Below are 15,736 nucleotides of genomic sequence, written 5' to 3'. Positions count from 1 at the left end.
CCATCTGGTGATGTCCATGTGTAGAGTCACCTCTTAGGTTGTTGGAAAAGGGTGGTCGCTATGACCAGTGTGTTCTCATGACAAAATTCTGTTAACTTTTCCTTTGCTTCACTTTGCTTTCCAAGGCCAAACTTGTCTGTTATTCCGGTTACCTTTTGACTTCCTACTTTAGCATTCCAGTCCCCTATGATGATGAGGACATCATTTTTTGGTGTTAGTTCTAGGAGGTGTGGTGGGTCTTCATAGAACCGGTCCACTTCAGCCTCTTCTGCATCAGTGGTTGGGGCATAGACTTGGATTACTGTGATGTTGAATGGTTTGCCTTGGAATGGGACCGAAATCATTCTGTCATTTTTGAGATTGCATCCCAGTACTGCCTTTTGCACTCTCTTGTTGACTATAAAGGCCACACCTTTTTTTCTACGAGATTCCTGGCCACAGTAGTAGATATAATGGTCTTCTGAGTTAAATTCGCCCATTCCTGTCCACTTTAAGTTCACTGATTCCTATGATATCAATGTTCAGTCTTGCCATCTCATTTTTGACCACGTCAAGCTTACCTTGATTCATAGATCTTACATTCCAGGTTCCTATGCAGTATTGTTCTTTGCAGCATCGGACTTTCCTTTCACCATCAGACACATCCACAACTGAGCATCCTTTTGGCTTTGGCCCAGCCGCTTCACTCTTTCTGGGGTTACTTGTACTTGCCCTCTGCTCTTCCCCAGTAGCATATTGGACACCTTCCGACCTGAGGGGCTCATCGTCCCGCGTTGTATCTTTTAGCCTTTTGATACTGTCCATGGGGTTTTCTTGGCAAAGATACTGGAGTGGGTTGCCATTTCCTTCTCCAGTGGATCACACTTGGTCTGAGTTCTCTGTTGTGGCCTGTCCGTCCTGGGTGGCCCTCTACGGCATAGCCCACAGCATCATCGAACCACACAAGCCCCCTCAACACGTCAAGGCAGTGATACATGAGGGGAGTTAATGAGGAGAGTACAATTCACTCAGTAACTGAAAGAACTTTTAGTGCCCCTTCTTCCTGAACACATGATTAGTCTGTTTGGATGAAAGGGCCATCCAGGGGTGTGTGAGGAAAGGCACCCTGTGACCCAGAGAGACCATTGAAAATAATTCCACTGATTGAGAACACCATTAAAAGTTAGTGACTACGTTCGTTAAATATTAACTTATACTGTACTAAAGTCTGCACTCCTGAGCCGGTTACTAATTGCACTAGAGATGATTTATCAAGTGCCCAAGATTTTCTATTATAAAATAAGTGATTAAAAACTGATGCGTTTTACCCACAACATTATCTAGTAAAATGACTGCAGCTGGGGGTCAGAGAACTTGGCCGCAATACTGCCTGGATTACAAATTCACAGAATACTCTGCAGATGCTTCAAGGAGAAAGAAAATTACATCCAACCTCAAGAAAGACAAACAGATGCCCTGCATGTGCAGCTGGACATTCCTAACAATATTCACCTTTTGTAACTAAAGTTTTCAAATAACCACTGATCAATGTGCAACTTCCAAAGCCAAAGTGAAATCATTCTGCTTTTTTTTTTTAAGTAGCAGCTTCTTTATAGGAGATTAACAGCAGAATCGTACAAGGGGAATGAAGAGACTCATATCATGCCTACTGTCTTCGCATCTCAGGGAGGGTGCTGAAGGTGGGCCCCTTCAACTATGTTGTGCATGACTTGTGATTCAACTTATTTACGATTGACCCAGCTATGACATCATGCTGGCAAATGGCACTCCCAAGTTTCTGCCTCTGCATAGTGCTGAAATCTGGTGAAGTAAGTAGCTCTCGTCAAACCAGTTGACTGAGTTTTGAGAAACTGTTGTCACCATCTGTGTTTTTCTCTCTGTCATTTTAAAATTTTTTGTCGGTAAGTCCTGAGAGACGATTCCTCTCAGCAACCATTCAGTGCACAAATAGATTGGGCATGACATTGCTTATTTATCAGAATGATTTGTAAAGTTCAATGAAATGAATTTGCAGTTGCAAAGAAATGAGGTCAATCTTATTAAGGCCAAATCTGTCATCTCTACATTTATTTCAGAGTCCGCTCTATTCAAATGCAACATTGGCTGTCGCAAGCTATACCAATTTCCAAGCTTGTCTGGGCTAGAAGAGAAAGGTGAGATACAACATGATGATCTGCAAGTTTTTTGTGACCATTTGGATATGCTGAGCAACTGGAGGATCTTCTTTTGATGGACATTCCAGATTGGGTGATAAACCCATTTTTAGATACTGAGGAAGGTGGTATAGTGGAAGAAGAACTAACTGAGCTACAAAGTGACAGTGAGCCGAAGCCGAAGTTTAAGAAATCATACCGAGAGTTTTGATTACAGAAGGAAATTTCTGGTCTCTGTCCTGCACTATGGACAGTGGTTAAGAAGCTCCTTCTGGCATTTCCAACATCATATTTTGTGGAATGTGGTTTCAAATTGATTCCAGATTACTAAATGTGGTGATTTAAGACTCCTGCTAAGTGACTTTAAACCAGACATTGGGAAACTGGTATCACTTCATCAAGCCCGTCAATCGCATTAAGAATTTACTGAACAATGAAGTAGTTACTAAATGTGGTGTCTAAATGACTATCAGACTTTGAAAAGCTGGTATCATTGGATCAAGTTCATCAATTTTATGAATAAATTAAACTAAAAAGTTTTAATTGAATTTTGAATAAATATGCAATTAATTGTTACTGTTTTTATCTTCCTTAATGGGTCATGCAACCCGCTGTTCTGAATAATGCTTTTTATAGGGCAGAGTAGGGGGCACTGGGAATGAGTTTATGGAACCGGGTGTGTGTGTGGCCCGAAAAAGTTTGAGAACCACTGAGTTAAAGTCTCTTAAGGAGCAGGACTGTGGAAGACCTCTGTGTCAGATTTAGACAGTATTGGGCTTGTTGGGCCTGTGATCTGACGGAGTACAAACCACTTTTGCATGCTGTTATGCTCACATTGTATAGCCAGGGAAGCAAATAAAAGTAGGCAGGACATTGTAAAATACCTACAACAACCATGCAGATGGTATGGGAAAAGAAAAGTCAGCTGCTGCTTTTCTGCTTCCCGGGTTTTCAGGGTTCACTCACTGCATCACTCATGAATGGTGATCTATATACTGTGCAATACAGCTCTTACAGACCACTTTCCATCTGTAGATGGCAAGATGGACTTTATGGTTAGGGTAACTGAAAACAAAAAACAAATGGGACACCATGAAGTCTGAACAAGAAATGCATGGCAAAAACTGGACCAGGACCCAGTCTTGACATGCCTTGGCCTACAGTTCTGTCCTCCAGATAAATATGCTTCTGTCTACTTATGGTGTGTGGTGCAGTGGGTGAGAGACCAAGCTACCAATCAGGGATGCCCTGGTCCAAAATCTCACCTCTGCTATGGCCTCAACATGTGGCCTTGGGAAGCTAGTCTCAGTTAGCAGCAGCCTCATTAGCTACGTCTGCAAAATGGAGTTGATAACACTGACATACTGTTGAAGGATTACAACAAGATCATGTTTGTGAAATACAAATGTTATGTAGCCTTGTTATATAAAATATGAAACTGTCCATCCAGTTTCGTCCTGTCCTGCAGGCAAATATGAACATTTACTGATGCATCCTTCATTTTGCCACATGTGGACTTTTTAGAGATTGCATGGCTTGTATTAAACTTCAAGCACTTTTAAGACAGGAATATAAATAAAGAAACAAATAAATCGCAGTCAGATTTGCTTCTAAATTATTGCCCTATGATCTGGCCAGGAAAATAAATTCAAGTGGCTAGCTAGCTAAATGGTTGTGACACATTGCTGGAATTTCCCCCAGTCCTTCTGTGCATAACTCCCATCTTTTTTATGACTGCAATTTGCAAAACAAGAGAGGTGCTTAATGGCAAGACTAAATATTTGAAAGTACTAGAATTAAGCATACAACAAAGATTGCTACTTCCTGTGCAATTTTACGCTTTGCTAACTTTTAGATACATTCCCCATCTAATTTCCCTGCTAAATACATTAAACAGTGAGCCCCATTTCTCGTAACAGACTGCAACTTAAGGGGCAAGTTATTTATAAGATGAATAACTCTATGGAAGCTGCACACCTTCAGTCAAAGAGCAGTATGTACCTGTTCTGTTTTTTAACACTTGGGGCCAAGGGCCTCAAAGTGTCCTATGGCCTGACAGAAGACTTGGGAATTAAATCTGAATTGCACATCAGAATTATATTTTACCTATTTTAGTAACATATGCTAAAGACAGTGCTGTGATTCACAGCCTCAACTGGAGACTCTTAGTCTCCACAGAGCATGCTCAGTAAACTGAACACACTCAAAAGCAGCAATGCGACTGGAGGCGAGATGCTGAACTGGTTAGGCAGGGTACACAATCTACTCTCTCAGCAGGAGCTCTGCTGACAAAACAGCAGCACCCACAAACCAAGTATAATGTGGCATTCAGGACTTGCAGTACCAGCTGCCACCCCTAACCCACTGCTGCTCATTTGGAAAAACAACTGGAGAAGCTGAGTACAGAAAATTAGGTGCAAAAAAGAAACAAATGAAAACGCAAAAGACGGTTGCTGGCTCAATGGTGAAGATGATGAAACTGATCAAGCAATCCCTGATACTTGGGGGGTTCATGAAATGTTCAGTCGTACTTGAGAAGAAACAGCCTCCTACACCTTGGCAATGTGGAAAGGAATACAAATAGCGCCAAGCGCCAATTTTGCGTTTGAGGATCTAAAACCAATTCCCTTGTGCCTCAGCACAGTCAGCCACACACTCTGCTGCTGGGCTCTCTTGCTCTGCCAGGCTGTGTCCATTAAGGCCTTCGCAGCCACTTGGGAGTGCTAATGCAGAACCTCCAAAGGGTTAATGCACTCAATGCTTGTTGAGATTCAGCTTGGCCCTCAAGACTACGACACTTACACATGAGTAACTCCTACTGACCTCAGTGGGAACTACTCGCCAGTAAGTGTATGTACATGTACAATTAAAACCAGGGCCTCTTTTCTCTTTTGATAAAATGGCAGAGTAGTTTACAGTAGTCAATTGACTCCTACCAGAAGAGCACTGTGGGTCCTTGCAGAACAAGAAGCCATATTGAATTTTACAGGCTCAAGTTGGCGGGTTGGTGGATGCTGTGCTATGGATCCAGACATTCAGCAGTGCTCTGTGCAAACAGGTCTACTCTTCCAAACCAACCACAGCTACACTTTGACTGCCATGCTCTTTCGAGTCGACAATAACCTATAATATCAACTCAACAATGCATGTTCTACAACTACATCTACTGCTACCAGTTACGACTACTACAAGTGCATGCATTTAGTTCAGTCCCACAGATACATAACACTCTAAGAACAAGCAAGGGGGATGTGAGATGTTTTACAAACAACAAGTGTTCTGTTTTATTAAGTAAGGGAAAAGTAATAAGAAACCAAAAGAGAGAAAGTGTACTAAGATAAACAAACAAAAAATAAAAATAAAAAAGAGACATTTTTCAAGATTTGGAATATGAGTCGTTTCTTGAACCGTTTCGTCTGAACAAGCAAAAAAACATGCAACCAGCTGCTACTAACAAGAAGCTGGACACAGAGAGAGGATTAATAGGTGTGGACAAACCTTCCTGCTGAGCGTGCTCAGAAGAGTGTTTGAGAGGAGTGCTCGTCCCAGAGCAAGAGAGGCCGGAGAGAATGCCTCAGAGACACCCTCTCTCACAGCAGCCCCAACCAAGCAAGAGAGAAAACAACAAGAACATAACTGCTCACACTCACCATTCAGGTCAGTAGCTCATGTCATGAGATGGGTTATGGCTGGCAAGTATAAAGGGCAGTAAGGAGCGGCAGGTTTTAAAAGGAGCAGGAGGTCTGGCCAAGGCAGTGTGGAGGGGAGGCTGGGGACTGCGGGGGACCACCTCTTTTGGGTTCCACTACGGAGTGTCTGCAGGTGGTCAAGCAGGTAGATTCTCTATCCTTCCCAGGGCCAGGCAGCAGAATCTCTGGCCATTTCAGTTTTGACTGAGGCGGGAGAAAAAGGGATCAAGCCTTAGAAGCATCCGGCAAACGAACAGGCTGCCAGAGTCTATCTTTTGGTTTTCTGTTTCAAATGGAACCCTGACAGGACCTTCCCAACGGAAAGGAAATAAGCAAGTGACATTTTCAAGAAAATATGATGTAGACTCAGTTCAGCCATCTTATTAGGTGGTGATCTGCTCATGGAGTGGAGAAGCGGATGCACACCTCCCCTGCACACACACGCGGCACTCCACGAGGGAGAAGCCTGCACACACATGGCAGCTCTCCTTATGCTACGCTTCCTCTCCCTGTTTTGATGGAGAGAATTGTATGAATCAGAACATCACATCATGTACAAATGTCCACATGAAATGTTCACTTCACATATTCCTTAGGGCACATGGGAGAGCAGTGGTGGACACACCCACTCCCCCATCAAGTGGAATGGATCACCATCCTGGCAAGTGTCTGAACTGAGCCATGGGGGGGGGGGGGGAGAAACCCAACAGTCCTCAAAATATGTCAGAGGAAATGTTCATCCCAGTCCAATGATATCTTGATGGCAAATGATGCTGAGGCACACGTTCGTTGTTCCCTTGCTTGCAAGTTAAATGGCATGTGCAAAGGATAAATGCAGAGATCTGCCCACTCCACTGAAGTGAACATGGAAGCTGGCGTATACAGGACCTCTGGGCATGCTCAGGAGGGGGCACAAATGTGGGGCTGATAGTGAAACTGTCTCAGACGGGCTTGTTACAAAAAGCAGACTATCATGCTAATGTGACTCAGATTCTAATTCATCCAAAATGGTAAGCAAAACATTTGCAAGGTGGATGTAAAACATTATGTGGAGAGATATAGTTGCCTGGTGAATGGAGTTATTTTAGTTGACATGGCATCATAGATGATCTGTTGATTTGAGAGAGGGTGTGCTTGCTTTGGCAGCACATACACTAAAAAGGATTTGAGAGAGGGATTCAAGATGGTTCAAGACAATCCCTTCATTTTGGTTTTGGAAAACTAACAAACTTTTGTGTTTCACATAATTTTCCTATCAGTCAAGGAAGAAGAAGAAGAGAAGAAGAGATTGTATTTATATCCTGCCCTTCACTCAGAGTCTCAGAGTGTCTTACAAACTCCTTTCCCTTCCTCTCCCCACCCTGTGAGGTAGGTGGGGCTGCAAGAGCTCTTTCCAGAACTGTCCTTGAGAGAACAGCTCTGACAGAACTATGCCCATCCAGCAGCTGCAAATGGAGGAGTGGGGAATCAAACCCGGTTCTCCCAGATTAGAGTCCGCACACTTAAACCACTACATCAAACTGGCTTTCAGTTCCAAAAAATGGCACCACAGAATACAAGAGATGAACCATTCTGGAACCAATGTGATTTATTTTAGACTAGTAAAACCTAAAGGGGTCCTTACCCAAGGCCACTGACCTGATCACATAGATAAAACTTCTCTTTATTGTACCAAAACAAATGGGATTTTCTCTCAGAACAGCAACCTCTCTCCTCTGGGGTGAAATTTATGCCTATCATCTCACCTGCAGGCTTACAGGAAGCAAGCTGAGTGTGTATGTCCATCAAATATTGCCACATCTTATATGTCTTTCCAAAAGATTTGCCTCTGGGAATTGCCCTTGCCTCTTAAGTGTGGGTACACATAACATCGGAACTGCAATGCACATTTCCATCTTAACAAACAGACTGCCTGATTTTTAGTCCACGTCTGGAACTTTCATGTTTCATTCCAAGTGAAGGCTTGGGCCTTGGTGCAGTCAATTTTTCAAATCACCCCGGCAGAGTTCCCTGCATTCAGTAGTTTTACATGGAACTCTTTCTCAGTCTAGAGATCCATAAACACACCGGCAGGGTGAAAGCTAATGGTACACTTGTGGGGTTCCACCACTAGCTCCTCACTGGAAAGAAGAACTACGCAGAACCAGCCTACCCCCTGTAATCTTTTCAGCAGGGAGAGATCCATGAATGCTCACTGAACTAAAGGGAAGTTGCAATTGCACATTGCACCTTTGTGCTCCTTAAGACACAGAGGCGACTAAGTGGTCACTTGAAGTGATCTTGCATATGTGCTCTGAGCAATCTGGCTCTAATCAACAACAAATGAAGCCAATGACTTCCATCTGGAGTGCACTGGGCATTTCTGCCCTTGCTGGTAATGAATCAGACCTGAGCACTGTTAGCATGAAGCTGATTATATTGCATGGCTCCTGAATACAATTCACTATCACTGCTGATCCCCTTTGATAGAAACAGCCACAAATGGAGCACACCCCCCCCAGCAGGACAGGCTTCCTGGCCTCCCTTGGGCAGACCCCCCCCCCCGGGGTTCCTTTCAAAACACAGAAGACACAGCAGGTGCCCAGACTGCTCTTTAAACTTGCCATTAATGTTGGTGTTAATTTCGGGTTAGCTTTAGTTTTGTATCACACATTAATTTGCTCTTTTTAAAAACAGATTTCAAATAGTAGTAAAGGAAAAAAACCAACCAAATTATATCAAGCAGAGAAAATTGGCTGATGGTCAGTTCAGTTGTAATGGACACCAGAAGCACTTTGATCAAAACAGGACAACAGTGAAGGCAAAGTTACTTTGACAGAACTCTCAGCCTTTTTTTCATGGGAAAACGTGTCTCTCTGTTTAAATTAAAACTAAAGCCATGTAGGGAAGGGATGTGGCAAACTGTCCATTCTTTCTCAAATAATAGATGAAATCAATTTGTTTTAAAGACAGAAAAAAATACAAAGTAAAGTAAAGTAAAAGTAATCCCATCACTGTCTGGCCAATTCCCCCCTTGGGCTTCCCCCCAAGTATCACAACATTAAAACTGCTACGGATGATCCTTTGTAGCCCCGCAAGCAGTGCCAGTTTGCATGGAACGGAGTTCACCGTGGGCTCCAGCGAATTCAGGCCTTCCCCCCAAGTCTGCTGGGGCACCAGCTGTTGGCAGCCCTTCTCCCTGTTCTCCCCTTGGTTTTGTTCCACGAGGCCTAGCTAGTGGGCGTAGAAGCTCCGCATGGAAGACCCACCTTCATCATGAGAGAGCGGCAAGAAGCTGTGACCATGGAATTTTTTGCTCTGTGTTTGATGCCTCCAATCAGGTTGGGGAATTTGGGCCCAGAGCTGACGCTTCCATCTGGATTCTTCACCCCATCACCCTCAAGAACCCACTTAATCTTAGCAGCAAAAAAGATTGGGAGCAATGGAGCCCGCTGAGGAAGTGGCCCTTTGCCCCCGGGGCTCAGCACTCGGGTAGCACCACCGAGCCCGAGGCCAGCAAGGAAGCATTGCAAAGAAAGAAAGAAAGAAAGAAAGAGGCACGGGCAAGCCTCACAGCCCACTCATGATGCTCTTCAATGCTTCAATATGCCAAAATGCGGATTGGTATTTTCCTCAGCTGAAATCCCAGGGAAAGAACTAATTGGTAAAAATAATCTCACTCCCTTAGCAGGAGGGTTACTGAGATGTTGGAAAGAAGGAACTGGAGAAGGTTGTGTTTTGTCTTTTTTTGAATAGGTGGACTCAAAAAAAGGGTTAACATTTCTCATGAAACTTGATTGGGAGTTTGCAGCAGGTAACAAAAGCTGAAATGGCATCTAAGCTCAAAGAACTTTAAACGACAGCCAAGCTCTTTTTAGAAGTGCCTGGAAAAGGTTGTGCTCTTCCGTAGAGCTATTCTAACCTATCCCTGGTGCGATGCTAATTGACTAAGGATGCGGATGGCTTTCTGCAACTACTTTGCTCTTCTCACAAGCGCTCACTTTGGACATTATATCAAAGTACTGGTTAATGCTAACCATATTTTAGAAACCAAAATGTGGCTTGAACTGCCAGACATACCATGGAAAGAGCATGGTTTAGAGCAGCTTTGCTTTCATTTTCCATCTCTTGGCTTCATGTTTTCATTCCTGCCTCCATGGTGCCCTGGCCTCCAGACCTGTGGTGTGTTAATGTGCACATCAAGCCAAACCACAGCTGGCACAGCAAATCCACTTCAGAGTGAAGTTTTGGATTCTGGTTTGGTGGCCAATTGTCAGTTCAGAGATTATGCCTAACCAGATAAACTCAGTATGAAGTCTAAATTCAGAAGCAACTGGGGGAGGAGAGGAAGAAGTCAGACCCTTTCAAAAGCGGTCTGTTGCAGCGACAGTCTGAGTCCAGCTGACAAGACCTTCAGCTTGACCATGCACGCAGAGGGGTGGGAAACAAAGTCACACTGCTCTTCCTAGCCTACATATTGCAGCCCTCATTCGTATTAGCTAGACTTGGACCAACAAGGGACAGAGAAAAATACTCTACATTTCAAGGTTTTCTTGCCAGTCACATGACAAAACATGACTGAAGTGTCTGAATAACCAAGCTGTTGAAAGAATCACTGATCTGGACCCAAATGGGGACCCAAAATACCTTTGGCAGACCACACTTAGATGCAGTGTCCTATATCCTGATCCTAAACGCAGCATTTGGAACCTTTGTCTACTTAAATGGATCTGCCACTTTAAAAGCCAAAAAGGCTGGAGCCTTTCTGAGAGTGATATAAACACAATATCTGTCTCATAGCCTAAAAGTGGTAGATACAGCTTGCTGCTCCAGCAGCTGAGGGATTAACTTGGGAGGCAAGAGTGCATTGTTAGCCCGGTGCAAACTGTTGAGAAATGAAAACTTGTATCGTCCGTCCTCCCCTTTTTTAAAGGTCCACCCAACAACTCCCCTGCTTCCACAGCTCTTTCCGTTGTACAGCCTAACAGCTGCTCTGAGTCTCATGGCCTCTGCTTGGAATATTTGGTTTTCTTTGGCAGGTTTCCCCGAAGACAAGCATGAGGAAGATCAGAGAACGTGACGGAGAGTTGCAGCCACACAGAATACCGACAGAGCTTTTACCTGCCCCAGCATTCTGAGGGTATGCCGTGTAGCCGCCTCTTCCACAGGCCCCCCTACCTGATCCTCTCGCTGCCGCCACTGCTGCCGCCGCTACTGGTCCATAGGCTGCTGCTGGGAAACCTGGGCGTGAGGAGAAACAAGAAGGGTCAAAGGGAAGGTGCAACAAACAGCTACAAGCAAAGGGCACCACCGTGTGTATCCAGCTGCAGCGAGCTGAGAGGATGGTCGAATGGGGGGTGTGTGTGGGGGGGGCAGCTGTCAGACTGCACAACCCGCTTTAGTCTCACCAGGGACTTTGCCAGCTCTCTGAGGGGCTCAGGCTGAAACTATCTCAGACTAAAAACACGATCTAGACATGCGAAACGTGACGGCAGAATGCAGTCAGCATGTGTGGCCTGCATTTCTGACCGCTTCCCTCAAGAAACCACAGCACGCCCACACCCTGAACATCCGAGTGGGAGGGTCAGCCCGGCCCTCTCTCAACAGCGCTCGCCGACTACACTCAAGGAACATTTTGATACGGGGAGGGCATTCCGAAGTAGGACCCGCCATGCCACGCCTGTCCTCTGAAGGAATACAGACCTCAGCCAAACTCAGTCGCCCTCAGTCTACTAGTACGTTTTATGGATCTGCAGAACAGCTGATGAACCCGGGCTACACATGAAGCTGAGTGAGGCACTGGGACCCGGAGGGGGCAGAAGGAAGCCGACCACTTCAGGTTGCAGGCGGGGCATATCATGTTAAAATATCCTGTTAAAATATGTCGAAAAGCAATCAGCGTACTGGTTCTAACCCAGTCTCCTCCCGTGTTCTGCCTCCACATTCTGCAGCATGAGTCGCCTGGGCTATCGTGGTAGATGAAGCCAAGCTGGATTGGCAGCTGTGTGAACCAGCGGATTCTGATGGTAGACTTGGGTGCCCTGAAGGCCACAGGAGGCCTGGGCTACAAACGAATCAATTCAGCCCCCTTTGAATCTCCTGCCACAGGCACCAGAATGCCCTAAGCTGTTCACACCTAAAAATGCTGGTCTCATTGTCTGCTGCACCACGGCCCTCACTTTTCTTCGCTGCTTTCACATTTGTGTAAATGTGGATCCCGGTGGGTTAGCCATTTTAGCTGGTTGCAAAAGAAACAAGAGAAGGCTCCCTGTGGCACCTTCATTACTAACAGATTCATGGCAGCACAAGCTTTGAGGGCTTAGCCCTTCTTACTTTTTAAGGCATCACAGGACACTTCTTTTGTTTTCACATTATGGAAAGAAGCACCTCTCTTGCTCTCCCCCTTCCCTGTCCCCAGGTGAAAAACTGACTGCACACCTGTTCTCTGGAACAACCAGCCTGGCTTCATTTTCACTGTACATTTAAGCAAGCCCCATTGCCTCTTCTTCTATTGAGCCTGCTTTGTGGACCATTGAAATGTGGGCTAAAACAAGATCCTAGGGTAGCTGTATCTGAATTCACAGCTGCCCCATTAAGATTCTATTACCTTGCTTTCACCCTTGTTTCATTACAATGAAATGGATGAATCAAGTTTTGTACCTTGTTTGCTTGCAAAAGGAAGCGAACATGGGTAACTTACAGGAAAAATGCTATGTGGCTGTTATAGTCTTCTATAGTGCCCTGCACTGAGTCTGGAGAAATAGCTGGAGCAACAGAGGACATTTTAGATCAATCACAAGTGCTTCTTAGAAGACGCTGAGGAGACAAGAACTTGTACTAACTCAACCTCAGCGAAGAATGAACTTCTGATTTACCTGAAATGTATGCCTGCCTATATTTGTGCATCTGACACGAAAAGTCTGGAAGATTGTGGCCTAGCTTAGATGCTACATCCAACCCTGCTTTGCTGCTACATGAACATACCCTTTAAGGAGCCAGAGGTTCACTCCCTGTAATATTAGAATATGGTTTGCCGAAAACCCAGAAATATTTCATTAGCTAATGAGAGACAGATGAAGGGGGTGACTGCAGGAGTACACCACAGGCTCCTTAAATGTTCACTTGCGGAGCAGCAAACCATGATCTGGCCCTACCGCCGCCGCAGGCTATGGCCCCGTTCACACGGCAAATCTGCTGTGGGAGAGCCATGATCGAATGGCAGAGTTTCCAGGCATGATCACACTACAACATCTGGCCCGTGGCCAACCTGTGGCATACTGCCGAAAATGCAGAGTTAAAAAATACCTGTCGAAGGTAGTAGCAACCGGTTTGCCACGGGCTGCCTCCAGAATGCACCGGCGCGATTGCGCCGGCACGCCGCTTTTCCCTCCGGCCTCTCATTGACGCGGAGGGAAGGTACTGTGGCATGCTGCGTGGGATTGCGTTATGGCGCATTGAATTGCGGCACCACAAATAGCCACGCCTCCCCCTGTGTTATCCGGCCTGTTATCTGGCCTTGCAAACTGACAGAAAAGTAGGCAAGGTGAGCGGAGAAAAGTTTACACGTTCAATATGTCTGAGGGACAACGCTGGCAAAGCCCTCTGAGGAGCAGACCATCTTCTTGCTCTGTGCATTTGGATCTGCTGAGCACTAACAGGCACTAATTCTAAGGCCATGGTCACAAACACACTAAATAATCCACTTTCAGTGATTTTACTGTGTGAACTGGCAAAATCCAGTTGGAAAGTGCACTGAAAGTTCCTCCAGAATGAGCAGGTACCTAACAATTCTTCATTCTTTTTTCCTTTTTAAAAGGAGACACAGATTCTGCGTATAAAGTTAGGATAACTGGTTTTGTGGACCTCAGGACTCTGGCCACCATTTTCTTCAGGCAGACAACGGGGATGGAGGGAGGTGTTTTCTAACGCAAGAGAAACACCAGAGACTGGCAGGTTTCCACTGTAAAAACGTGTGTCCACAGATTACAAAAAATGGACCAGGCAAGAAGAGCTGGACTGCCCATGACACAAAATGCCTTTTCTTTTTTCTTTTTTTGAGTAAAGCAAATTGGGTATTTTGTCTCACTCTCCAGTGTGGAGCTATAGCCTTAAAAATGGCACTTCCAAAAACACTGCAAGGAACAGTTTAGTGGCACCAGAAAAACAGACCTCTGGCTAGCCTGAGAACCACAAATAGTATGTGGACTGAATTTGTATTGCAGAGCCAAACTAGTCATGGCGGGGCAACCACAATGGCTTTCGTGTCTGCCTCCTTTCTATATAAAACGGAAGGGGTGGGTATCTAAGTCTGACAACAGGAAGTGTGTGTTGGCGAGGGGAGCGAAACCTCACCCCCTCGACTTCACTGGGTAACCATCACTGCAGGCAGCTTTCTCTCAGCCCATCTCTGAGGAGAAAACTGAAGCGGCAGTGAGTTTTGTGGTAAAGTGGGACCCCCCCCCCATACAAATATATCTTTTGAAAAATCTGACACATATACCCCATTCCCTGCTTTATACACGATTGGGACACCAGGTGAATAAAGCAAGAGGACGGCCTGCATCACATCTAGCTTGACCCTCCGGGCAGGCTGGGCAAGAAGGCAGTGAAACTGACCTGGGTGGTACACGCTGACAGCAGAGAAAGCGTAATTTGGGGCCCAAAAATACGGCTGAGCTTCTATTAAGGGAAGGCCAGGAGTGAAGGGGATGGAAGCAACTGTCTTGACAAATTCAGAGGGTTCCCCCCCTTTGTTTTTGAGCCCAAATGAGCTGCTTGCTAAAAATGTCCTCATTGCAGAGAAAAGAGGCTGCTGGAAAGACGATGCCCACCAGTGCTGGGGGTTATGCCAAACACGAGAAAGGGCAAAGCTCTAGGTTGGTAACTAAGCAGGTTGTGCTTTGTCATTATGAAGGCAACTACAGAAAGGCTCCCAAGAAAAGGACAGGGAAAAGCAGAAGAGAACAGAAAAGAGAAATCCAGAGTAGTCAGCCAGCTAGTTCTAGTTCTATCACCATAGCTACATGTACTGCTACCAGGGAAAAACCAAACAACAGAAGTGATAGGCAAAAGTGTCTCTAAACTACTGTAAAATATCAATTAAGAGAGACATACTTGCATTTAAATATGGTAATAGGGCTGTTGGGGGAAAAAGATTCCAGGTAAATAAATGCAAAGCTCCCTCCGGCTATTGTTTAAGCCCATCCCCCACACAGACAACATGTGCACAAACACAGTGGATCACATCCTTATTCAATGCAGAGGTTAACTGGCACATTCTTAAATGGTGGCATTTAATGGTTGCAAAAGACTGGAAGTATGGAGGGCGGGGAAGGAAGAAATGCCCCACAGTGCTGAGGGCTGAAGCAGCTGCACAAACTGAAACCTTTGCAGCACGCAAGTGTTCACTGCGACATTATTTTGGGCGGGGGGGGGGGGGGAGAGACGAACACAACCTCTTTCCCAGGGTGTGGGGTGATCCCTATCTGATGCACTTGCTCATAAAGACTAACGGTTGCCAACCTCCCAGTGGTGCCTGGAAGTTCCCCAGATTTATAACTGATCTCTCAATGACAGAGGTCAGTTTCGGAGGGGGGGGGGGAAGCAGCTTCAGAGGGTGACAACAACCCCTCCCTCCCTCCCTCCCTCCCTCTCCAGACAACTCCTCCCAACCACCAGAAATTTCCCAAGCCAGAGTTAGGCAACCCTACCAGCCCCTATGCTTTCTTGAGGTACTTGGATTTGGCGACAGAAATCACCACAAATGGGCCAGGGCACTGCCAACAGCTTGCCAGGCGATGTACTGAAGGCAGCGACCAGGAGCAAGACAGCGCCTTGTTTTATGACATTCACCTGTGGCGTGATCAGAGAAGGGTTTGAGCAGATTTCCCTGGTGGCAACGGGCTCACCAAACCA

General features: G+C 45.6%; 1 protein-coding gene across 1 annotated transcript in view; it reads right to left on the bottom strand.

Moving 5' to 3' along the window:
- Window positions 1-15,736, bottom strand: part of MSI2 (musashi RNA binding protein 2) — a 570,680-nt gene that overhangs the window by 41,106 nt on the left and 513,838 nt on the right. The window contains exon 9 of the mRNA XM_015421923.1: window positions 11,000-11,062. Coding sequence (XP_015277409.1) covers window positions 11,000-11,062 — 63 coding nt within the window. The remainder of the gene's footprint in view (window positions 1-10,999; window positions 11,063-15,736) is intronic.

The sequence above is a fragment of the Gekko japonicus genome, unplaced genomic scaffold, assembly GCF_001447785.1.
Source record: "Gekko japonicus isolate JY-2015 unplaced genomic scaffold, Gekko_japonicus_V1.1 scaffold43, whole genome shotgun sequence".
Taxonomy (NCBI): Eukaryota; Metazoa; Chordata; class Lepidosauria; order Squamata; family Gekkonidae; genus Gekko; species Gekko japonicus.
The sequence above is the reverse complement of the archived record's forward strand: the minus strand, read 5'-3'. Positions and strand labels throughout refer to the sequence as shown.